The sequence below is a fragment of the Rattus norvegicus genome, chromosome 10, assembly GCF_021556685.1.
Source record: "Rattus norvegicus strain SHRSP/BbbUtx chromosome 10, alternate assembly SHRSP_T2T, whole genome shotgun sequence".
Lineage (NCBI taxonomy): Eukaryota > Metazoa > Chordata > Mammalia > Rodentia > Muridae > Rattus > Rattus norvegicus.
In genome coordinates this window covers 112,324,652-112,345,185 of record NC_141543.1, presented here as the reverse complement: position 1 = coordinate 112,345,185, position 20,534 = coordinate 112,324,652, and the positions used below count along the sequence as shown (strand labels likewise).

Sequence of the window (20,534 nt, the reverse complement as noted above, 5' to 3'; positions counted from 1 at the left end):
GGGACTACACGCCAATGATAGGGAACAGGGAAGTCCCCAGTTCCCTCCCAGGCTGAACCTCACCTGACTCAGCTGGGTATTAGGAGCACTCTGGCATTTTTCTGTTGTCAGCAGCTGAGTCCAGGGCCTACCTCACTCCTTACCTCTTCCTCTCTCTCAACTTGAAGATAAGATACTCTCAAGCTGGGGCAGGAAGTCAGGAGAGTATGGGGAAGGAACCCTCTTCTACAAAGGGGTCTTCTAAGCCCCTATGATCAGAACTCACCCTTCATCTAGTGTCTGCTGGAACCTGAAACCCTTGCCTACTTGCTTGGGGTCCCAGGAACAAGGGAAGGTGCACAGAAGACCATTTCAACCAGTAAATGAGATTCCACCCTCTGCTTACTGCACAGTCCCTGCTGGGCCAATCTGCCCCACGTGGGAACTGACACTGGCCAGGATTCCAGGCTCTAACCCACCCATTCTCTCTACCCCTACTATGGACAAACACAGAAAAAGCAGTGGAACAGACTTAACTGTCTGACCACAAGTTTCAAGCTACACCCCTCTCCTTATCCTCCCAGGACTACTTAGAGCACAGGGAGAGGGATGAGGGTAGCAATTGACCAGCAGTTCCCAGAATACACCTACAAGGCAAGAAAGGCAAGACCTAGCCAAGCTTCAGAAAGCACAGCAGGCCAGGTGGGGCTGGGCACAGGACCACTAGGCTTTTCCCTGCTTTGCCTGTCTTCCTTCCCTATGGCTCCAACCAAATACTAACTGATCACCTAAACCTTGAGCAAAGGGGTGCGCTGGGGCACAGCAGGGAGCCCAGGCCTCAGGTCCAGAAAATTCACAGTGCAGGTGGGGGTCTGCACCCCACCTCTTTGTGGTTTAGTCTTCCCTGCCCCTATGCCCCTGCTCTTCTGGCCAGTGGCATCCCACATGGTCTAATGTAGACCAGCCCTGGGCAGCAGAGCCGACCCTGGCCAGAGATGGGGAAAGACGCAGCTTCAAGGGCTGCTGCCAGCTAACCTACCCGAGGGGAGCAGGCTTCTTTCCCTCAGCAGCAGGAAGGGATGCCACCCCTTGGGAGGCCTGTGGCTCCAGGCAGAGCTGAAGGATGAAAGCAGCTGGTAGCAAGGGCAGAGTGTCACCAGGAATCAGGCAAAGGCAGGTGAGAGGCACCCTGTGGCTTGGGGAGGGGGTATGTGAATCCAGACTAGAGGAAGGGCCTGAGGGCTGGCCCTCAATCCCAAAGCATCTTCCAGATTCAATGTTTATCAACAAGCTGGCCAGGGAGGTAGGGAGGGGCAGAGATGAAGAAAGAGGGCCAGCGCCTGGAGGTTCATAAGCCGAGAAGAGAATCACAGGGTCACAGGTCGCTCTGGGGACCTCCCAGATTTCCACTGCGGCAGAACCGGTGGCTGTACTTCTGCCCTCAGCAGTCCCTGGTGAGCTTCCAGCTTGCTCCCTGCCCTGTCTCACCCTAATGGTGGCAGTTCTAGGCAGCCAGTGGAGCCTGTAGCCCCCAACCCAGACCTTTGTAGAGGCCTTCCGGCGCCTCTGTTGTTAATTAAAATATCTAAAGACTTTGAAAAGGAAACCTTTAGACTACAGGGGCTAAGGAGGCCCCAGCTGCTCTCCCAAGGAGGGAAGACAAGGCTTTCATTCCAATCCTCTGCCGGGTGCAGGGTCAAGTAGCCTCTGCCTTGGAGATCTTAGGGCCTGCAACCAGGGCATTCCTACCAAAGACTAGCAGGAGTTCAGGAGAAAGGTTGAGCTCCCGAAAGTGGCAGAGATGACAGCCAACAGCAGCCAAGGACCCCAGCCCTCTTGAGGTTCTGTACCACTCCTAGACCAGGCTGCCAGCCTCTTCCTCACCCAGGTGCTAAGGAGCTGGTGTCATACAGCAGCCCAGAGGCCAGGACCTTCAGGCGGCCCCAGCTGAGGACAGCAGGCCAGCTAGTTGGGCAGGCCAATCCCCACCCCGGGGCCAGGCAGGAAGCGGAGGAGGCTGGAAAGCCCTGTCAGAAACAACTTCAGAGGCCACTGCTCCCTCTGAATTCACCGGCTCTAAAGGCTTTATTACCCACTGCAGAGCCTGCCAGGGCTCCTTCCCAACCCAACCACAGCATAGCGCCTGCCCTCCCAGCACAGCTAGCCCCAGCAGCACCCGTAAGGCAATTGGTACCTGAAAGAGAGTCAGCGTGTGGTCATCCAGGACCATTTTGGGTGGAGCAATGACTGTGGAGAGAGGGGATTGTCTTTTAGGACACTGGTAGCTTCCATGTGTCAGGGCAGACAGGCCTTAGTAGGCACTTGTGAATCACCTCTCAGGTCACAGGCTGTCCACCCACCTCTGCTGCTCATAGGGGTCCTCACCACCCTGGTGACAACCCTGTTCCTGGATCCAGTCCCTGTTGCAGCCTGAGCCACAGGGTGAGACTGGGAAAGAGGCCAAACTGGGAAGCTGGGCACTGATATCAACTCCCTGCAAGGGACCACAGGGTTGAATAGCTAGACAGCTTGGCTTCTAGAGCAAAAAACATCTTAAGTCCCAGTGCAGAGAGAAGGTCACACCTTGCAGACTAAAATGAGGAAAAGAGTCAGAGCCAGAGGGAGGCAGAGGCCGCTGAGGAGCAGAGACTTACAGAGGTAAAAGGAGAGCTCGGGATTCCCCAGGTGGCTCCGAACAAAGTCTCGAAGGTCCCCCACTGTAGAGAAAGGGGAACAACACTCACTGTGAGATTCTGCTGGGAACCTAGGGACATGAGCCCCAGGGTTCCCCAGCAAAGCAGGCTGGGCTCCCTGTTGGCAGACGCTAAACCCTGGATGTGAGGATTCCTCAGTGCATTCCTGCCATCCTAGGTGTTCAGTATGGTGGGAACTGGAGCACACACCACTTCTAGAATCCCCATTCTGATGCGAGAGAGGCTTCCTACCGACAGCCATGCCCTGGTAGGCCCACAGCATCCCCAGTACCTCTTGAGGACCCAACTCCTCAACCTGAACCTTGCCAGGTAGGAGTCCCCTCAGGCCTAGAACTACTTCATCCTCACTGTCTTAAAATAGTCCTCCAAGGTCCACTCCATCTCTGGTGACTTCAATGGCTTCTTCTCAGAGAATTCCTACCTGCTCAAACACTGAGAATCATGAGCTCTGGGGACAGGCTTGAGCCTCTCCGAGAAGTAGCAGCCCAAGACCTGAACTGGTCCTGGAACCTCAGAGTCACCTGAACATCACAGGGAAAGGATGGCAGCCTGTGGCTACCCCATCTTCCTAAAGCCCCAAAGGCGGGAGCTGTAGTCTGTGGTGGACAACAGCCCAACAGGGCACAGGGTCACCCGACCCTGCAGACTCTCACCCGTCTCACTGGGGCGGAAGAAGCCCTGCAGGATGTACCGGTCAGGGAACAGGACCCTCAGCGCCACCTGTTGAGGAGCAAGTGAGAGGGACGTCATGGTACAGGGAGGGTCTCCCTGCTCCGTTCCTACTATAGTAACTGTCAGCTACCCCAGGCCTGGATTTCCCCGTGCTCAATACATCTGAGCTCAAGAAAGGAGTCAATGCCCAACACATGAACATGTGCACCTTAAAAGCTCACTGAGGCGGCACAGTCCTATAACTCTCCTGTCAGAAATCACAGTTATCTCTGCCTATAAAGTAAATCTGAAGCCAGCAGCAGCCTGGACTAAATGAGTAACACATCCTGTGTGTGTCCCAATCTGTCCTGACGGCTGGGTGTGCTGCTGCACACTTAAAATCCAATGCTTACGAGGTGGAGGTGGAACACTAAGTTCTGAGCCCACCAAACAACAACAACAAGGCAAACAAAAATGAAGATTTTTGCTCATCACAGGGGTAGAGAATGGTCAGTGGTAAAGCAGCACTTGCCTAGCATGTACAAGGCCAAGTTCAATTCAGTACTACCAAAAAAAGGAAAAAAGAGCTTTTCATCATGAAATGCTGAGGGGTGGGCTGGCTAGTCCTGAGACTCGGCATATAAGCCTATCATGACGCCTACTCAACCAAGGACAAGTCCACGTGGTGGTGGTGCTCTGCGACCCTGGGGCTGCCTAGCCTGTGAACCAACTACCTGAGTGGATGTTGCAGTCACTTCCTGGGGCAAGTCCTTCCCATAGGAACTTAAGGAAGTCATTGCTCACCTTTGGGTAGCGTTCCAGTTTCTCCTTCATCTGTGCCTCCCTGAAAGCCTTGGTCACTAAGGGAGCTTCTTCCAGACGCTTCCTGTGGTGAAGAGGGTCTCGGTCTCAACAGAAAAGCTCCTTAGTCTTGAGCAGGAAAAACAAACACCTTCCCCCTTGCTCTCCACAGCCCTAAGGGCTATTCTCCCTCAAGACAGTAGGAAAGGATCAGGTGAAGCCACAGAGGAAAGCCATGGAGATGACTACAGGCCCAGGGGCACCCACCGCTCACTCTTGAGCTGGGCCAGGCGTCTCCTCACATCATCTACGGTCACCTCAAAAAACTCGTCAGGCACCTCTGCTGGCCAGGGCTGTAGCAAGTCCTCTAGGTCAGGGTGGCACACCACAGGATCTCGGTCAACGGGCTGTGAATAGAGGAATTCAGTTGACATGGCTTCACCATGTATGTGTGCGTGCATGTGCCTGTGTTTCCACAGAAGAATAGCCATGAAGACTCATCATCCCAGCGAACCATCTCACAACCAGAGGGCCACAGTAGGGCTTGGAGAAGTAGTATTTAGAAGTCTTGATGTGGAGATGCTCAGCCCTCAGTGGGCATCAGTGCTGCCCATGGGAACTCAACTTCAGGGAAGACCAGAAGTGTCCTAACATACTTCTTGCCTCAATGGAAGAACCTCAAGTTCAGGAAACCAACTTGGGGAGCTGCACCCCTGTTGGAGGCCACGTCAGGGGTTCCAGAAAGGAGGAACAGTAGAAGCCACCAAATTAGAGTGTTGGCAAAAACCCCAGCCAGCTGCCCCTACTGCCCTCTTGCAGTCACAGCCCCAAAGCCAGGCTGACTCCACCTCTCCCTCCCTAGGGAGCAGCTAGCTGGCCTTCGCCCTGCCCACCCAGGGACAGAGGAAGGGCTAGCGTCACTCCTAATTGGCATCAATGGCAATGAAAATTACAAGGCAGGCCCAGTCCATTTGCGGTGCCCAGGAGGGTGGGATACCTCCTCTGTGCTGGGGCCACCCCATGGAGCCAGGCCTGACCAAGGTGCCAGTTGGGCTGGCAGAGCCCATGTTGGGTCCTGTCCTGCAGAAAAAACAGCTGTAATGCCATGAGCCAGGCCCCAAAATGCTGACAACTTGGGGACAGGTTGTCTGGCTCTAAGAACAAGCTTCCCCTTGCCCTCCAGCAGCCTTTCACAGTACCATCATTCTAAAGATGTCTTCAGGCCCAGAGAGATTGACCCTAGCCAGTACTTACCCTCAATATATCCACACTGGGTATATTTTGATGCATACCTGTCCCAGATGTCTCCTTGGAAGTTTCCTCATTTGCCACTGTCCGTGGACACCGTATCCCTACAATCTACTAAGCTCTGTTATATTGTTCTAACCATGGAGCCCATCTGACCTCAGGCCACATGGGTAGGAAAGGCTGGCTAAGGCCTGGGCAGGGAGTCACAGGTGGCTAACCATGGACCCAGGGGGCTGCCCCTTCAAAGCCACACCCATGGAGTAGCCATCGTAGGCAGTCTGCTCCAAAGGTCTTTACCACATGATGCCAGGTGCCAGGCTGCCCCCATGGCCACAGTTTCTGCATTCCAGCAGGGCCATGGGCTTGCCCAGGCTCCAGGGGGAGGGCAGAATGTAGGCACATCCTGAGCTATAAGCAACAGTTTCCATGGACTACTTTCCATAGTCTAGGCTGGGTGGTGGCAATCTGGGATTCGAGAGTAAATGTAGCCTCAGGCACTCAGGCTAAAAAACTGAAGGAACTCGGGGCAGGCTTTCTTGCTGCCAGTTCAGAACCCTCCCTGTGGAACAGCCTAGGAATAGCAGGGAAGAGAGTGGCTTGTTAGATGCTTCTAGGGCAGGGCACGTAGGAACATAAGTACTGCACTGTCCAGGAGCTGCTGAATTTAGTCAGAAAAGTAAAATTGGCACCTTTGATTGTTTTGGACCTTTCCTGCTCTACTCAGGAAAACTATCTACCACAAAGCACCAGGAGCCCAGAGACCAGGAAGCACTGGGGTAAAGGGTCTACTGGAACCTACTGGCAAAGATCAGGCCAAGTGAGCTGCTACAGAAGGGTCCAAGGCTCCAGAATCTTCCATGACACCTCACGAGGTCTGCAGCTGGCTGGCAGGAAGCATCACACTGCCACCAGTGGCAGCAGGGGGAGACTGAGAACTCAGTGGAGAAGCTCCACCAGCCTCACAATCTTCCCTGACAGCTTCCATCCCAGAACCCCTGGGCAGGCAGGGGCTGCAGCAGGGCAGTCAGCAGCACAGAGGTCACACAGCTGTCCCCCAGCCATGTCTGACCCTGTTTACTCAGGATGCTCTGCCAGTGCCAGGCTCCCATCTCCATCCTGACAGTTTTACACATGATTCCCATCCTAGGTACTTATGGAGATGGTTTTGGATACAGAACTCATATCTGGAGGTGAAGTATCAGGAGAAAGAAAGCACACAGGGACAGCTGTGAAGGACAGTCAAGCCTGACAAGGCCTGAGAGACAAAGCATCACTGGTGCCTAGAGGAGAGGAAAGCCTGTCCTGTCATTCCTGCAACAAAATGGTCAGAACCCAAGATAACACCCTAGAACTCTCCTGTGCTGTGGGAGGACACAAAAGGCCATATCCCACCAGGCTGAGGCTGGGAAGCTAAAGGGCTCCTGGGAGCACAATGAACCCTGGGCAGGAGACTCCCAAGGACGAGCCAGGCCTTCAGAACAGGGAGCTCGGTGTGAGGGCATCTTAAAGAGCCTTTCCCCAGGAGGCCCACGCATGCTGGGGCCAAGTCCTCAAAATAAGCCTACAGGGTCAGGGCATATGATGGTTGCTTTGTGACTGGTGTAGAAACTGAGGCACAGAGTGCCTGTAAAGTGTATGTAAAGGGCGGGTGGCCTCCCTTCCCTGTCTGTGAGGCTATGATAGACTGACACTGGGTGGAAGAGCCCTTACTAGAACTCACATAGGAGGCTTTGACTCCAGGGAACCTAGGAACACAACAGATTCTGAGTCCTGGTTAGCAGTGAGGGTCTTGCACACTGACAGAAAGGAGGAAAGGTTTGCAAGAAATAGCCAGGAAGACAGAAAGCAGTAGTCTCCCATATCCCACATCCTCAAATTCCACCACACCTGACCCCAAGCAATTGAGAACTAGGGCACAGGAGGCACATAGGCGAGCACCCCTATGAGACAGGTGGGCATTGCTGTAAGCAAACTCCAGGCAAGAGCCACCCCAGGGCAGATCACTCCAAGCAGAGAAGGAAGAAAGCTCAATGTATCCTGGCCTGGCCAGCCCTGGCAGGGTCTCGCGGTCACAGGATACCCTACTCATATCAGAAATGGGCCTGCCCAAGCTCCCTCTTTTGACAGTGATTTTCCAGGATGAGATGACAGATGAAGAAAACATGTGAACACTATTTAGAGGTGACCTCAACCTCAGATTTTCCAGCTTCTCCATCAACGGTCGCCTGCTCCCTTTGCTTGCTCTTCCTCATCCCAGCCAGCGGGTGCTGACAATGGCTTTGGTGAGAGGGAATGTGAAGCGTTTCCCTTGAGGCTTTGAGCTTACATGAATCACTGCAAGAGGGATGCAGGCCAAACCTCCGAGTTACTCACAGGGCTCAGCCACCCTCGGGAGGGAGGGAGAGAGGCGCCTGAGCACATGGACACCATCAAAGGCCCTGGACGACGCAGCAGGACACAGTTGTGCCAGAGTCCAAGGCTAGACTGACTCAGGCTTAGGGGCAGCATAGGGGTGCTGCCCCTCTCCAAGATACCTACAGGGAAGTGCCACCCCAGCACACAACACCACTGGCTCCTAGGGCAGGTTTCCATTTTCATGTATATTTTTCTTAACTGCTCAGCTTCTCTACTGTGGATTTGAATTACTTCCATTTGGTCTTAAAAATTGACCAAAGCTCTTTTAAAAAGAAGAGAGTGGGGCTGGGGATTTAGCTCAGTGGTAGAGCGCTTACCTAGGAAGCGCAAGGCCCTAGGTTCGGTCCCCAGCTCCGAAAAAAAGAACCAAAAAAAAAAAAAGAAGAGAGTGCAGCAGGGTATGGTGCACACGTTTAATTCCAGCACCCGAAGGCAGAGGCAGGTGAATCTGTGAGTACAAGGTTAACCTGGTCTACAGAGCAAGTTCCAGGACAGCCAAGGTTAGAGAAAAACCCATCTTAAAACAAACAAACAGGGGCTGGAGAGATGGCTCAGTGGTTAAGAGCACTGGCTGCTCTTCCAGAGGTCCTGAGTTCAATTCCCAGCAACCACACGGTGGCTCACAACCATCTGTACCCTCTTCTGGTGAGTCTGAAGATAGCGACAGTGTACTTATATATAATAAATAAATCTTAAAAAAAAAAAAAAAAACAAATCCAAACAAACAGACAGAGTGCAGTTTCAGACTCTCAGCCACAGCAGTGACACGTGAACATTTGGAGTATTTCTGCCAAGCACTGTAAGCATATACATCACCTCTCTAAAAGTAACGGCTCGACCAGGAAAGGGAGGGCAGGGACTGGCCCAGACTGGCAGCTGCTCCTAGGGGCTCCGGAAAGATAAACCTCCATGTTGGGTCTAGTAGTACACAGCTATAATCCTAGTACTCAGGAGGCAGAGGCAGAAGGACCTCTATGAGTTCAAGGCAAGCCTGGTCTACATAGTAAATTCCAGGCCAGCCAAGGCTACATAAAAGTCTAAAAACCAAGACAAATAAGAAAGATAAATATTCAAGATAGGAGCAAAGACTGGAACACTCACACAATACAAACTGTGAGCCCAGGTTAGGGGAACAAGTGGGAGGTCCTTGTTCTACTGGACCATTCTCTACTACACCTGTTCAGTGAGCAGTAGGCCCTGGAGTCACTCAGTGAAGCTTAAGCACCTGCAAAACCAACCAGAAAGGAACTTGGAGAGGTAATTTAGCAGTTAAGATCATGTACTGCTCTTACAGAAAACTGAAGTTCAGTGACCAGAACTCATGGAACTCCAGCTCCACAGACCCAACACCCTCTTCTGGAATGTATGGGTACTCAGCGATACACATATACCCCCCCCACAGAGACACACAGACACACAGACACACACACACACACACACACACACACACACACACACACACACACACACAAAATGCCCTCTTCTGGCATGTGTGGGTACTGCATCGATGCACATATACCCCCCACAGAGACATGCACATACACACACACACACACACACACACACACACACACACACACACACACGCACGCACAGATGCACAGAATACATTACTGAAAATAAAGATAAGCTGGCATGGTAACACACGCCTTTAATCCCAGCACTCAGGAGGCAGAGACAAGTAGATCTCTGTGAATTTGACACTAAGCTTGGTCTACATAGCAAGTTCCAGGTCAGCCAAAACTACATAGTGAGACCCTAGTCCCAAAACAAACAAGCAAACAAATGAATAAATACAAACAAAAAGCTTTAAAGCAAAACAAATGAACAAGTGGCCCAGATACTCCCAGTGGACTTTCCAATGAAGGAGTGGCCTGCAGCTCTCAAAAGAAGTGGGCTTGATCCTCAGCACCTGAGAGCTATCCATAAGCACCCAAGCACAGCGGGCCTATTGACAGAAACCCAGGGCAAAGAAGAGCAAGCAGACTCAGAGTCCCCATCCTGGGCACCGGGCTGCAGCCATCCACACACCCCGCCCGCCTGCCCGCCCCGCCCCCCTGCCTGCCCCGCCACACTCAGTGGTCCAGGTGGGTATTCTCACTAAGTTTGGCACAACTTTCTTCATGCTTCCCCTCCCCCTACCCCCTTCCAGCCCCATTAGTACTAACCAGTCACCAGCCCAGGGTGCAGAGGGTGAAGGCCAGACTGAGCAGGGTATGTGGGACAGCCACGAAGGAAATCCCCTGAGGGGGAGGGGCAGGCCGGCCAGGGGCAGCTAGACCTGCCCAGGAGGACCCAGGGCCTTTGATCAGGGTTGGCCCCTGTGCCAGCTGCTGGGGAGGCTACAGGCATGGGGGTGTGTATGCTGTGATCGGCCTGCAAGTGCGTAGAGCTACAAGGAGGCCTCCTGGGCTGTGGAGGGACTTCAAAGGACATGGCCAGGGGGCGCCGGGCAGCCCCAGCCTCTCCCAGAGCCCGGTTCTGATCGCCAGTAAAACTACCTTCTAATAATTAATGTCTGACATCAAAGGCAGGAACCGCCAGGCTCTGTGAACCATCCTGGGCCTCAGCGAGGACCTGCCTGTATTTTATCCTGTCTCTTTCTTCTGAGTCTTTATTTAAATCCAAAAACCACACACAGGCAAAACATTAATGGGAAACTTGGAAACTCTTTTTGATTACTAAAGTGTACCTTTGAAGTTCCCCAAAAAAGTTCTGTTTTGTTCCCGTCCCCCTCCCCCCAAGACTGAGTAGGGACACAAAGCAGATGCATGTGGCCAGCCAGCCCTCTGGGTGTGGGGCTGCTGGTGACAAGAAGCACAAGGGGGGTGGGGGGGAGACGACACACGCTCCACAATCAATCAGCTGCCCAGGCTCCCAGATCAAAGGCTGGAGGAGCACAAGCAGAGCATGCGCACCCTCCATGGAACAAGCCCTGCTGGCTGGGGGCCCTGGGTTCAGTGCTTAAGGCTATGCTAGGATCCTGACACAGGGACAGCGACTGCTTGCCTGGCAAGCTGACCAGGCCGGCTGCTCTGACTGATGCACTCATATACAGTATAGGACATGGGATTCAAGCTGGCATGGAAGTAACGAGAGGCTGAAAATTGGCACCTTCAGGGTAGGAGAAAGACACAGCTGCCCTGCCCCTTAACAGAGTCATGGATCTATTTTTAGTCTGACTGTGGATGGACCCAGGAACTTCATACCAGCCAAACATCACAGGGCAGGAACCAGCAAGGTTCCTGAAGGAGAAAGCAGGTCCTTCCACCTTCTCTGTTCCAGGATACTTCATAAGGACAGTTTTAGGGGTTCAGGGCCATGAGCAAATAGATAATCAAGGCACTAAAGAGGTACACAAGAGTGACAACCTACCCGCTATGGACACAGATAACCAACTTCCTCCCTCAGATGTGAAGACAGGGGCAGGAGTAAGAGCCCTAAGCAGAAGTGTCAGGTTGGCACCAGCACTGACCTGTCACTGACCACTGACAGTGTCAGCCCCACAGTGGTGGGCTCAATGCACCGTGCCCTGTATTCTAGTATACACTATCATACCCTCAGCCCCAACATTATGAGCTGTCCTCAGAGTCACCAAGACCGAGATATCATGCCACAACTCCCACAGTTGTGGGCACAGGAGTGAAGCAGGTGAGATCTGGGCTAATAAGCAGGATACACAAGAAGGCCTTGCCTCACAACACACTGCCCACCTCAGCAGCACACACAGGACATGAGGTGGAAGCAAGTATTAGCCATAAAGACAAACTCTGAGAAAGGCACAACATAGATGAACCAAGAAGGGGAACGTTTGTTTTTATTTCCATTTTTTTTTTTTTTCTTGAGCTGGGGACCGAACCCAGGGCTTTGCGCTTCCTAGGTAAGCGCTCTACCACTGAGCTAAATCCCCAGCCCCTATTTCCATTTTTAAATAAAGATTCATGAGGCCAGGAATGGTGCTCAGGTGGTCACACCTCTAACCCCAACACTAAGGAGGATTTCTATGAGTTTGAAGCCAACCGGTCTACAAAGAGAGTCCAGGACAGCCAGGGGTAAACAGAGAAACCCTATTTGGAAAAACCCAAAAATGTAAAAATAAAAAATAAAGCTTCATAGACAGGAAAATCACCAAGTGTGAAAAGTCACCCTTGCCTAAGTTACAAGGAAGACCCGTCAATATCCTAACACCAGTAGGAGATTCAGGAAAGGAAGGTAAGTACTACAGCTAGGCCTGCCTTACTTGGCAGACATGCTGGCCCAGCCCTAGGTCAACTGGGCTGTTATCACTTCCTCCCCAAGTCCAACACTGGACCCCTTTGGTCTCCAGCCTGTACTAGGCCTCTTCTACCTCCTCCAAAGTCCATAGGTGCCTCAACCACTTCCACTGAGGATGCTGAGGCTTAAACAGCCTAGCTATGGGGGAGGTGGGTGTCTATGTAAGGTGAGAAGATGCAAGCAGACTAGGGCCAGGGCAGGGACAGCCAGGATAAGTCAGCCAAAAGCTCGGGGAGCCCGCCAGAGGTAGGGCTTGCAGAGGCCAAGCCATGATGCCAGAGTGAGTTCCAGGACAGCTAGGGCTACACAGAGAGACCCTGTCTGTCCCACTCACCCCCTCCACCCCAATTAAATACTTTCTTGATCCCAGGCTTGTTCCAGGCTGGAAAAAGAGTGAGGAAGGAAGGAAGGAAGGAAGGAAGGAAGGAAGGAAGGAAGGAAGGAAGGGAGGGAGGGAGGGAGGGAGGGAGGGAGGGAGGGAGGGAAGGAAGGAGGGAGGGAGCAGGCTGTCCACTGTCTCCATGAGGACTACAATGCAAAGGTCAGGAATAAACTGTTAGTTAACCTAAACTTATATGTGGCCGAAAATGAAACTTATCACTGGCATCTGGCCCTGAATGCAGGAATAGCTTCGCCCAAATTTTCCCAAACTCTCAAATATAAGGGCTGAAGAAGACAGTGCCCACAGGCCCATCATCAATGCAGAAAAAGCTGCCTGCAGACCTCAGCACCTATATCTGAAGATAAAATATTTAGCAATCTCAGGAATAAAGGACTTAGCCTAATAAAGGTTGTTTACGGTGAAGCTATAGAGTATTCCCCTAAGGCAGAGGCAAGGCCTCCACTAGGAGTGCCATGACTCAAAGAACACTAGAGACTCAAAGACAAGTCCAGTCTGACACTGAAAAAACAAGCTTAGGATGGTCATGGACATCAACAGAAATGTAGACAAACTTCCTGGAACTAATAAAGGTGCTATCTGTGACTTGGTAGTAGGAACTCTAATACTACTCCACATATTACAAAAAGGAACCTCAAGTGTCCACTCCTACATTACAGCACAGAATAAGAAAGTGTGTACAACATGTGCCATCCATGCAAGGAGACACAGTCCAGTGGAGTCTCCTGAAGCAAACAGAGACTCCTCAGAGCTCCACACAGCAGAGCTTTACGCAGTGTCCAACAGCAGTCTCTCAGGAACTTGGCTAACATCCTGAAAACTATTTGAAAGGATAAGTCCTTGAAGAGACATGTCACTTTTGGCAAAGAGAGGTAAGGAGGAAACTCCTCTGGCAGCCATTCCAAGATGAGCCTCACCAGCAGGGAACCACTGGAGGGAGACCAGCCCCACAGACTGGATGCTGCTGGGACAGAGCGATACAGAAGCTGAGTAGCTAAAGATAGTGCTACAAAACTGGCTAGAAGCAAGCACTGAGGGGGAAACCCAGTGAATTCTCTCATGCTCTATACATGGAACAAAAATTTACTCATGGAGTCAAAGGAAATCAAAGCCAGAAGACATCACCTGATCACTCAGAAAACAAAGATCAGGAACAGATTCCACACTAGGCTTTCTGTGCAATAAGGGACCCATGCCAGCATCACAGTCACAGTGACTCAACTGACACAACCCAACACACCAGGAGCTCTTCAGTGGCTGAAGGACATCTGCAGGAGAAGGCAAAGTCAAGTGCCAAGAACTCAAGGAGGATATGCTCAGTCACAATAACCAAAGACAAAGTGTTACAAAAGACAACTCTGAGCTCTCTCAGCAGTCGGCAATGCTCACTGCTCTTGGAGAGTACCCAAGTTTGACTAGCAGCACCCATATCAATGGCTTACAACCATCTATGCCACCAGATCCAGAGAATCCAACGCTCTCTTCTGGCCTCCTTGAGTGCTGACACTCAAGTACACACACACACACACACACACACACACACACACACACACACACACACACACGCGCGCACAAATAAAATACTTCTTTAACACATTCTTATTCCCTCTCCCTCTCTCTCCACCCATCTCACTGGCAATTGTTAGATGCAGCAAAAGCACAAGGCACTGAGGAGTCATTAGGCTGCAGGCTGCTATGAACCATGTCAGCCTGCACGGCAGTACTGGGATCCAAAAGTGGGAGTACTGGGTGGGAGGGAGATAAGCAATGAGGAAGGTCAAACTTCAGACAGTACATTAGTAAACCATGGGATAGAGAGACCCTGTCCTAAAAACACAGAGAATGCTAGAGGAGGCCTGGCCTGGTGGCACTGAATGGATGAGAGAGGAGGGTTACAAGTTCAAGGCTATCCTGGCTACATTCTCAAGACATGTATCTCAAAAAAGGAAAACAAGTGGACTCAGGAGGCTCCTCAGTGGTTGTAGCCCTCGCTCAACAAGCATGCAGATGGGATCTCAGGTTCCCAAAACCCACGTAAACGCCAGGTGAGCCAGGTGGTGGTGGCACACACTTTAATCCCAGCACCTGGGAGGCAGAGGCAGGCGGATCTCTATGAACTCAAGGCCAGCCTGGTATACAAAGTGAGTTCCGGAGCTACACAGAGAGACCCTGTCTTAGGGGGCAGGAGCAGCCAGGTGTGCATGACAGCCCACCTATAATTCCAGCCTCCAAAGGCAAAGGATTCTCCAGAGTAATCTAGTTAACAAGATTAGCCACATGGTGAACTCTGATTTGATTGAGACCGTGGCTCAATGACTAAGGTGAAAAGCTGATCAAGGGTGACTCGTGACATCGGCCTCAGGCTTGCATATGCCTGTGTTCACATGGGTATTAATACCATGCGCACATGTGCCTACATACTTGTAGAACATGCATATTTACATGCACACACACGAAAACTTTAAAATAGCTGGGTGTGGTGGCAATACCATTAGTCCTGGTTCTCAGGAGGCAGAGATCAAGAGACAGCTCTCTATGAGTGGCCAGCTGGACCTGCAGAGCCAACTCCAAACTAGCCAAGGCTGCATAGTGACACCTTGTCTTTAAAACAACAACAACAACAATATTATTATAATGTATACTTATAATTAATAATAACTTAAATTTTAAGGAAAATAAGTAACTTATCCTCCTTCCCAAACAGCTGCCTTCCTTTAAGGCACCAGCCTCAAGGCTCCAGGCCATGGTTACCTTATAGCCTGCCCCAGAGCTAACTGCCAGCCATGTGCTGGCCAGACAAGGACCCTCTCCAGCCCTAGGCCAGAAACCACAGGTCCTGCTGAATGAAGTCCTGCTTGGCTGAACTCTCAAAGACTGGGCCCTTCCCAGGAACAAGCTCATGAAGGAGCAGAGCAGAGAGTCCAGGAACTTCCCATGTTTCCTGAGCAAACCCTCAGTGAAGTTATTCATACAGGGTACTCTTGTGTTGCTCAGAGGCCATAAGGGCAAGCAAATGCCTCACCTGGAAGCCAGCAGAGTGTGCAGATGGTACCTATGGTACCCAACAGTAACCGCACACCCTGTCCTCCTGCTGGCTAGGGCCATCAGCCAATGGGAGGAAGGCAGGGGAGCCAGACACTGACATGACAGGGACATCCACCCCCATCCCTTGGTGCAAAGGCAGTCTCCTGGGTGCCACCTAGGGTTGGGAAAAGGTGCTCACTCACAAGGCCCATCACCTGACCATGAAGAGTGATCCAAAATAAAAGTACCTTTCTATCCCTGGAATGGTGGCAGGGACAAGTCATTACCAGGATGGTAGGATGAGACTCACTGATAAATGGGTCAGGGTGACAGCAACAACTGCAACTCAAAGACAGACCCAGAATTCAGACAAACAGCCTGGCCAGGCATGGTGGTGTACAGCTTTAATTCTAGCTCTCAGGAAGAAGAATCAGACAGATCTCTGTGTGTTCAAGGTCAGTCTGGACTACACAATAATACTCCATCTCAAACAAACCCCAAAAACAAAAATAAATAAAAACAAAACAAAAAAACTCAGAAAAAAATAAAGCGTTGTTCTGCAGACTGACGGCCTGAATGGGTGTGTACTGAAATGTATCCCTCAGCAACAAGTACACAGAGATGAGCTCCACCTCAAGAAAGCCAACCACAACACAAAGTAACACAGCATAGATCGTGCTGGACCAGGGACCACTGGGTGGGCCATTTCCTGAGGGCTCAGGAAGGCCAGCTGTTCTCTTCTCCCAACCGAGGTGAGCACCTTTCACACCAAAGCCATCTCTACAGTTCAAGTCCCCCACTTAAACTTCCGATGAAGTTATGGAGATCCTGACCCACAGACAAATTCACTGCTACTCTTACACAATCTCCATCTATGCCTCAAACCTGCTGCCCAGCAACAAGAAGATGACAGGGAGGCTGCCTGGTATGGGACAATCAATGCTCAAAACCTCTTTCACACTATCAAAACCTCCCGGCCAGGCAGCAGGCAGCAGGCAGCAGGCAGAGAGCAGGCCAGGCTGAGAGCCCCATGAAGAATATTCCAGGTAGCACAGATGCTGGTGGCGATCTGGGCAAGTCATATTTCCACATGCTTACACGGGGAACTCAGATAGAACAAATCTTTTCCCAGGAGGTGCCCACACCTGAGGACATCATAGGCAACAAGGTCAGAGTTGAGTCCTGGTGGCAGGGCTCAGTAGGCACTCAGTACGCGCCCAGTAGGCGCCTTACCGGTTCAGGCTCCTGAGGAGGCTCCTCACCCGGCTTTGACTTCTTAGGCTTAGAAGGGCCTCCGGGGCCAGAGAACGAGGTGGATGACTTGGCAGCAGGTGATGTTAGAGATCTCAAGGACACAGACGGGCCCCCCAGCCGCTGGCCCCCACCCGAGAAAGGAATGAATGGGGCAGATGCAGACTCCTTTGTGGTGCTTTGCTTCGTTTGAGCATCTGCTGGTTTTGGGCCACCTTTGAGGCTGGTCCCTGAGGTACTTGCACCACCCTGATGGTTTAAGTCTCCCCTGCTGAACTCCCCAGAGTTCAAAGGAAGCAATGGGCTACTGGATGCCTGGTCAGCTGACATGGAGGAGACTGGACTTCCTGGGGGCTTGCTCCTGACGGCTATAGACTCCTGTTTGCCAGTGGTGTCATACTGCTTTATGACAAACCTGGGGAGAGGAAAAAAAATGAGTCTAACACCATAGACTGACCCTTCCCTACTTCAGGGTCCCTTCTTAAATCCATGTCTTCTCTCTGAAGAGGAGAAATGAGAAAATGGCTGGAAGGCGTGGTCCTTGAAGGCATAGTCACCAGTCATTGTGAGGGCAGTACTACCTACATTCCTAACCCTGAGTACCTTTTCCACATCCCCACCCCTGCCCCCCAACTCCAGGCTCTCCCACTTCGGTCTCTGAAATGCTAGGGTTACAGACATGTGACATACCTACCCCCCTTCCCCCTTTTTAATTAAACGGTTCCAAAAGCCTAGAGACTCTGACATCCCTACCTGATGGTGGCACTACCGCCTGTCAGGCCCAGTGACTGAAGCGTTGTGTTCTGCAAGGCAGCTCTACCAGTCACCTGCAGAAAAACAAAGGACATGTAGGCCATGCCTGGATCTTCAAGCCTGGAACAACTTCCTCCACCTACTGAGTCCTGGTTGGTAAACTCTCCCAAGCCAAAGCCCACCAGGATCCTCTTGCCACACACACCTCAGCTGTCCCTAAAAGTCCTTGTATTTTGTGAGGGCAAGAATGTAACTGGTCTGCAGCTGGTGAGGACCCACTAACCATCTGTCCCATGACCTGGTTGGGCCTCCTCAGCTGTGCATTCAGCCCGCTGTGTCTGGAAAGGGCAGACTAAAGATGCCCAGAAACCAAGCATCCTGTGCTCAGCCTCCAGCTATGCTTAGGACAGGACAGTGAGGAGCTCTTGGTCAGCATCTTGGGAACAAGGAGGGCAGACTGCAAGCCCCATACTCCCATAACGCCCTGGGCACAGGCTCCAGAGCTACCACTGGCTAGCATCTCCATTGTGCCTTCCCAGGACCTGCACCTCTTTCTACATTCTTAGAGCTGTCATAACTCCAAGCCACCACATTCCACTCGTCCTCATGACCCTCAATGGACAAGAGGCAACAGGCAACGTGAGCGCGAGGGCTCCAGATGCCAGGTTCCCTGCATAGGTTCTCCTCAGCACCACACAGGTATCTACCAGGCCACAGAGAGTCTACCCTGTCAGATAGCCGAAAGCAAGATGGCGAGACCCACTCTTGTTTAAGAGCCCCAGATTAGAAGGCATTGTCTCATGGGCTCTTCTGTCCTGTCCTATGTAGGGTGACAAACCTTCTCAGTATACTATCTGCAGCCACAACTGTGCTACCATCTCCAGCCTCAGCTACTTCACAGCTCGGCCACTGAACCAAAGCTGGGCCTCTAAGGAGCTACCCTCAAGAGCAGAATCACATACGGCCCGAGACCTAGAATATGTAGCCAAACAGGATGGTCAGGCTGGGGTCCCTGGGGTCCCGTGGTTCATCTCTTCACAGAAAGAATGTGGTCAGAGCAGTTTCCTACAGCACAGCCCCTCACAGCCCCTCACAGCCTTGGGTTGAGGAATCTCAAATGGGGTAACAGAGAAAGTCCTGTCCCACCCCAGGGCCTTCCTGGGGACCTGCAGAAACAGCATGCCTCTGCCTAAGCCAGGACAAGGCACTGGGCCAGGGAAGAAACAAAAAGCCCCTGTGAGGTCAGGGGACCCAGGACTAGGAGGGTCCTCGTGGTGGCGGGCGGGGCTGGCGGGCCAGCACGGCCTCACTGCCAGCTTTGCCTGCGCCACGCTGCACTCAATTTTGAAAAAGATCAAAACACAGAGCAAAGCAAATATTTACTAAAAGGAAACCACTTTTGTGACTTCTCCAGCTTTGAGAGAAGCTGAAAAAACAAACAGGGCACTGAGGGAGGTTTCAGGAGCAGCCCGGGCGGCCGTGGTCGGCTTCCAGTGGAGCCGGCTGTTCCGCTTTTTTCCACAGAACACATAATGCTTTCAGGAGCTGGAGCTCCTGCCATTGCTTTGAAGACTCAAGGCAGCGAAGTTTCCAGGTTGGAAAGTGGGCTGGGCTGCTGAAGTGTAGGAGAGGAGTCTGGCGGCCAACACCTACCTCATCCCTCATGTATACGCAGACAGGGGTCCTCTCACCCAGTTGCTGCAGACGCTCCCTGGAAAGAAAAGAAGAAAAACATCAGGAGCCACCACAGGGGACAGCAGAGACCCCAGGGGTCCCTAGCCAAGCAGGGATCCAGGCTCAGGATGCCAGCCTTCCTGATTCCCTCCTGTACTCCATAACCATCAAAAAGCAATCAAGGGCTGCATGGAGCCCCAAAAAGGGCCTCAGCCATCAGACATGGCCAGGGATTGCTCCCACCCACTTCAGCCAGAAGGCCACCACATGGCATGAGATCCAGAGGGGGTGAGCAGCCCTAACTCCATGCTGCACATTGCCAACATCACATCACCTCACACAGTCTGGGAATCCTCGGTCTAGCCAGTTATCTTCAACTGCCTCTAAGAACTGACACCCAAGCCCAGCTCAGGACACAAACCCATTCAGCAGACCTAAGTATTCTAGGCTCTCAAGGCCATAAGTATTGCCATGAGCCTCTTATCCAGACCCAAGGTGGGCAGCAGGTCTGAGGGAGGGTGGCAATCTCCTAGAAGGGTGAAAGACATAAGTTCTTGACCCACAAGCAGCTTAAAGTAATGGCTACAACTTGTACTTGTTCCAGTGCCCCAAAGGACAAGTGTCCCTTTTGTGCCTGGACACAGAGAGTGGGAGTAGTCTCCTCTTAGGAAGCATAACCAGAGTTAGTTTTCTAAGGTGATGGTTCCCAAAACAGGATGAGATCTGGTCTCCCCATCCTGGATGCCAGTCACATGCAGCACTCAGATACACTGATGGCTGAGGGCAAAGGCTGAGAGCAGGAAAGGAACAGGAAGTGCCACAGACGGGTAGCAACTTCGGGGGCACTCCTACTCCCCATTCTTCTCTCTCCATCATTCCTACCACCTTTCAAACGATGTCCCTAAGGGACTCAGCATTTTTCCCTTTCCCCTGTCTCCAAATATCTCCACTTTGCACTCCACGGAGCACCCAGTAGGCACTAGTAGACCTAAGCACGTAAGTCATACAGTGACACCTTCCCAAGCCCCCGACACACACAAGTGGCCTACCTTGTGCTGACATACAAGGTGACTAATGGGGGCCAGATGACTGACTGGCCACTGAACCATTTCCTCTGCTGGAGGACTGAGTGGAAGTTAGTTCCTACATTTACACACACACACACATATGCACACGCACACGCACATGCACACATCTTGGACATTAGTGAAAATATGCTCAGGTCAGCTGTTTTCCAAAGGAAAAAAAGAGTTGGGTCCATGAGCAAGGACTAGGCAAAAGTGAAGACCCAGCTAGGCCTCGTGAGCATTATGGCCCAGACAGAAAGGCAGTCAGGGCAGGAACTGAGC

The 20,534-nt window shown here is 51.9% G+C and overlaps 1 protein-coding gene across 2 annotated transcripts in view; it reads right to left on the bottom strand.

Moving 5' to 3' along the window:
- Aspscr1 (ASPSCR1 tether for SLC2A4, UBX domain containing) overlaps positions 1-20,534 on the bottom strand; it is a 37,931-nt gene that overhangs the window by 2,934 nt on the left and 14,463 nt on the right. For both annotated transcript variants that reach the window (NM_001398979.1, XM_087574501.1), the window contains exons 5-12: positions 19,165-19,222; positions 17,512-17,585; positions 16,741-17,173; positions 4,413-4,552; positions 4,149-4,230; positions 3,347-3,413; positions 2,634-2,696; positions 2,174-2,226 (exon numbers count right to left, since the gene is read on the bottom strand). In NM_001398979.1, the coding sequence (NP_001385908.1) occupies positions 2,174-2,226; positions 2,634-2,696; positions 3,347-3,413; positions 4,149-4,230; positions 4,413-4,552; positions 16,741-17,173; positions 17,512-17,585; positions 19,165-19,222 (970 nt within the window). The remainder of the gene's footprint in view (positions 1-2,173; positions 2,227-2,633; positions 2,697-3,346; positions 3,414-4,148; positions 4,231-4,412; positions 4,553-16,740; positions 17,174-17,511; positions 17,586-19,164; positions 19,223-20,534) is intronic.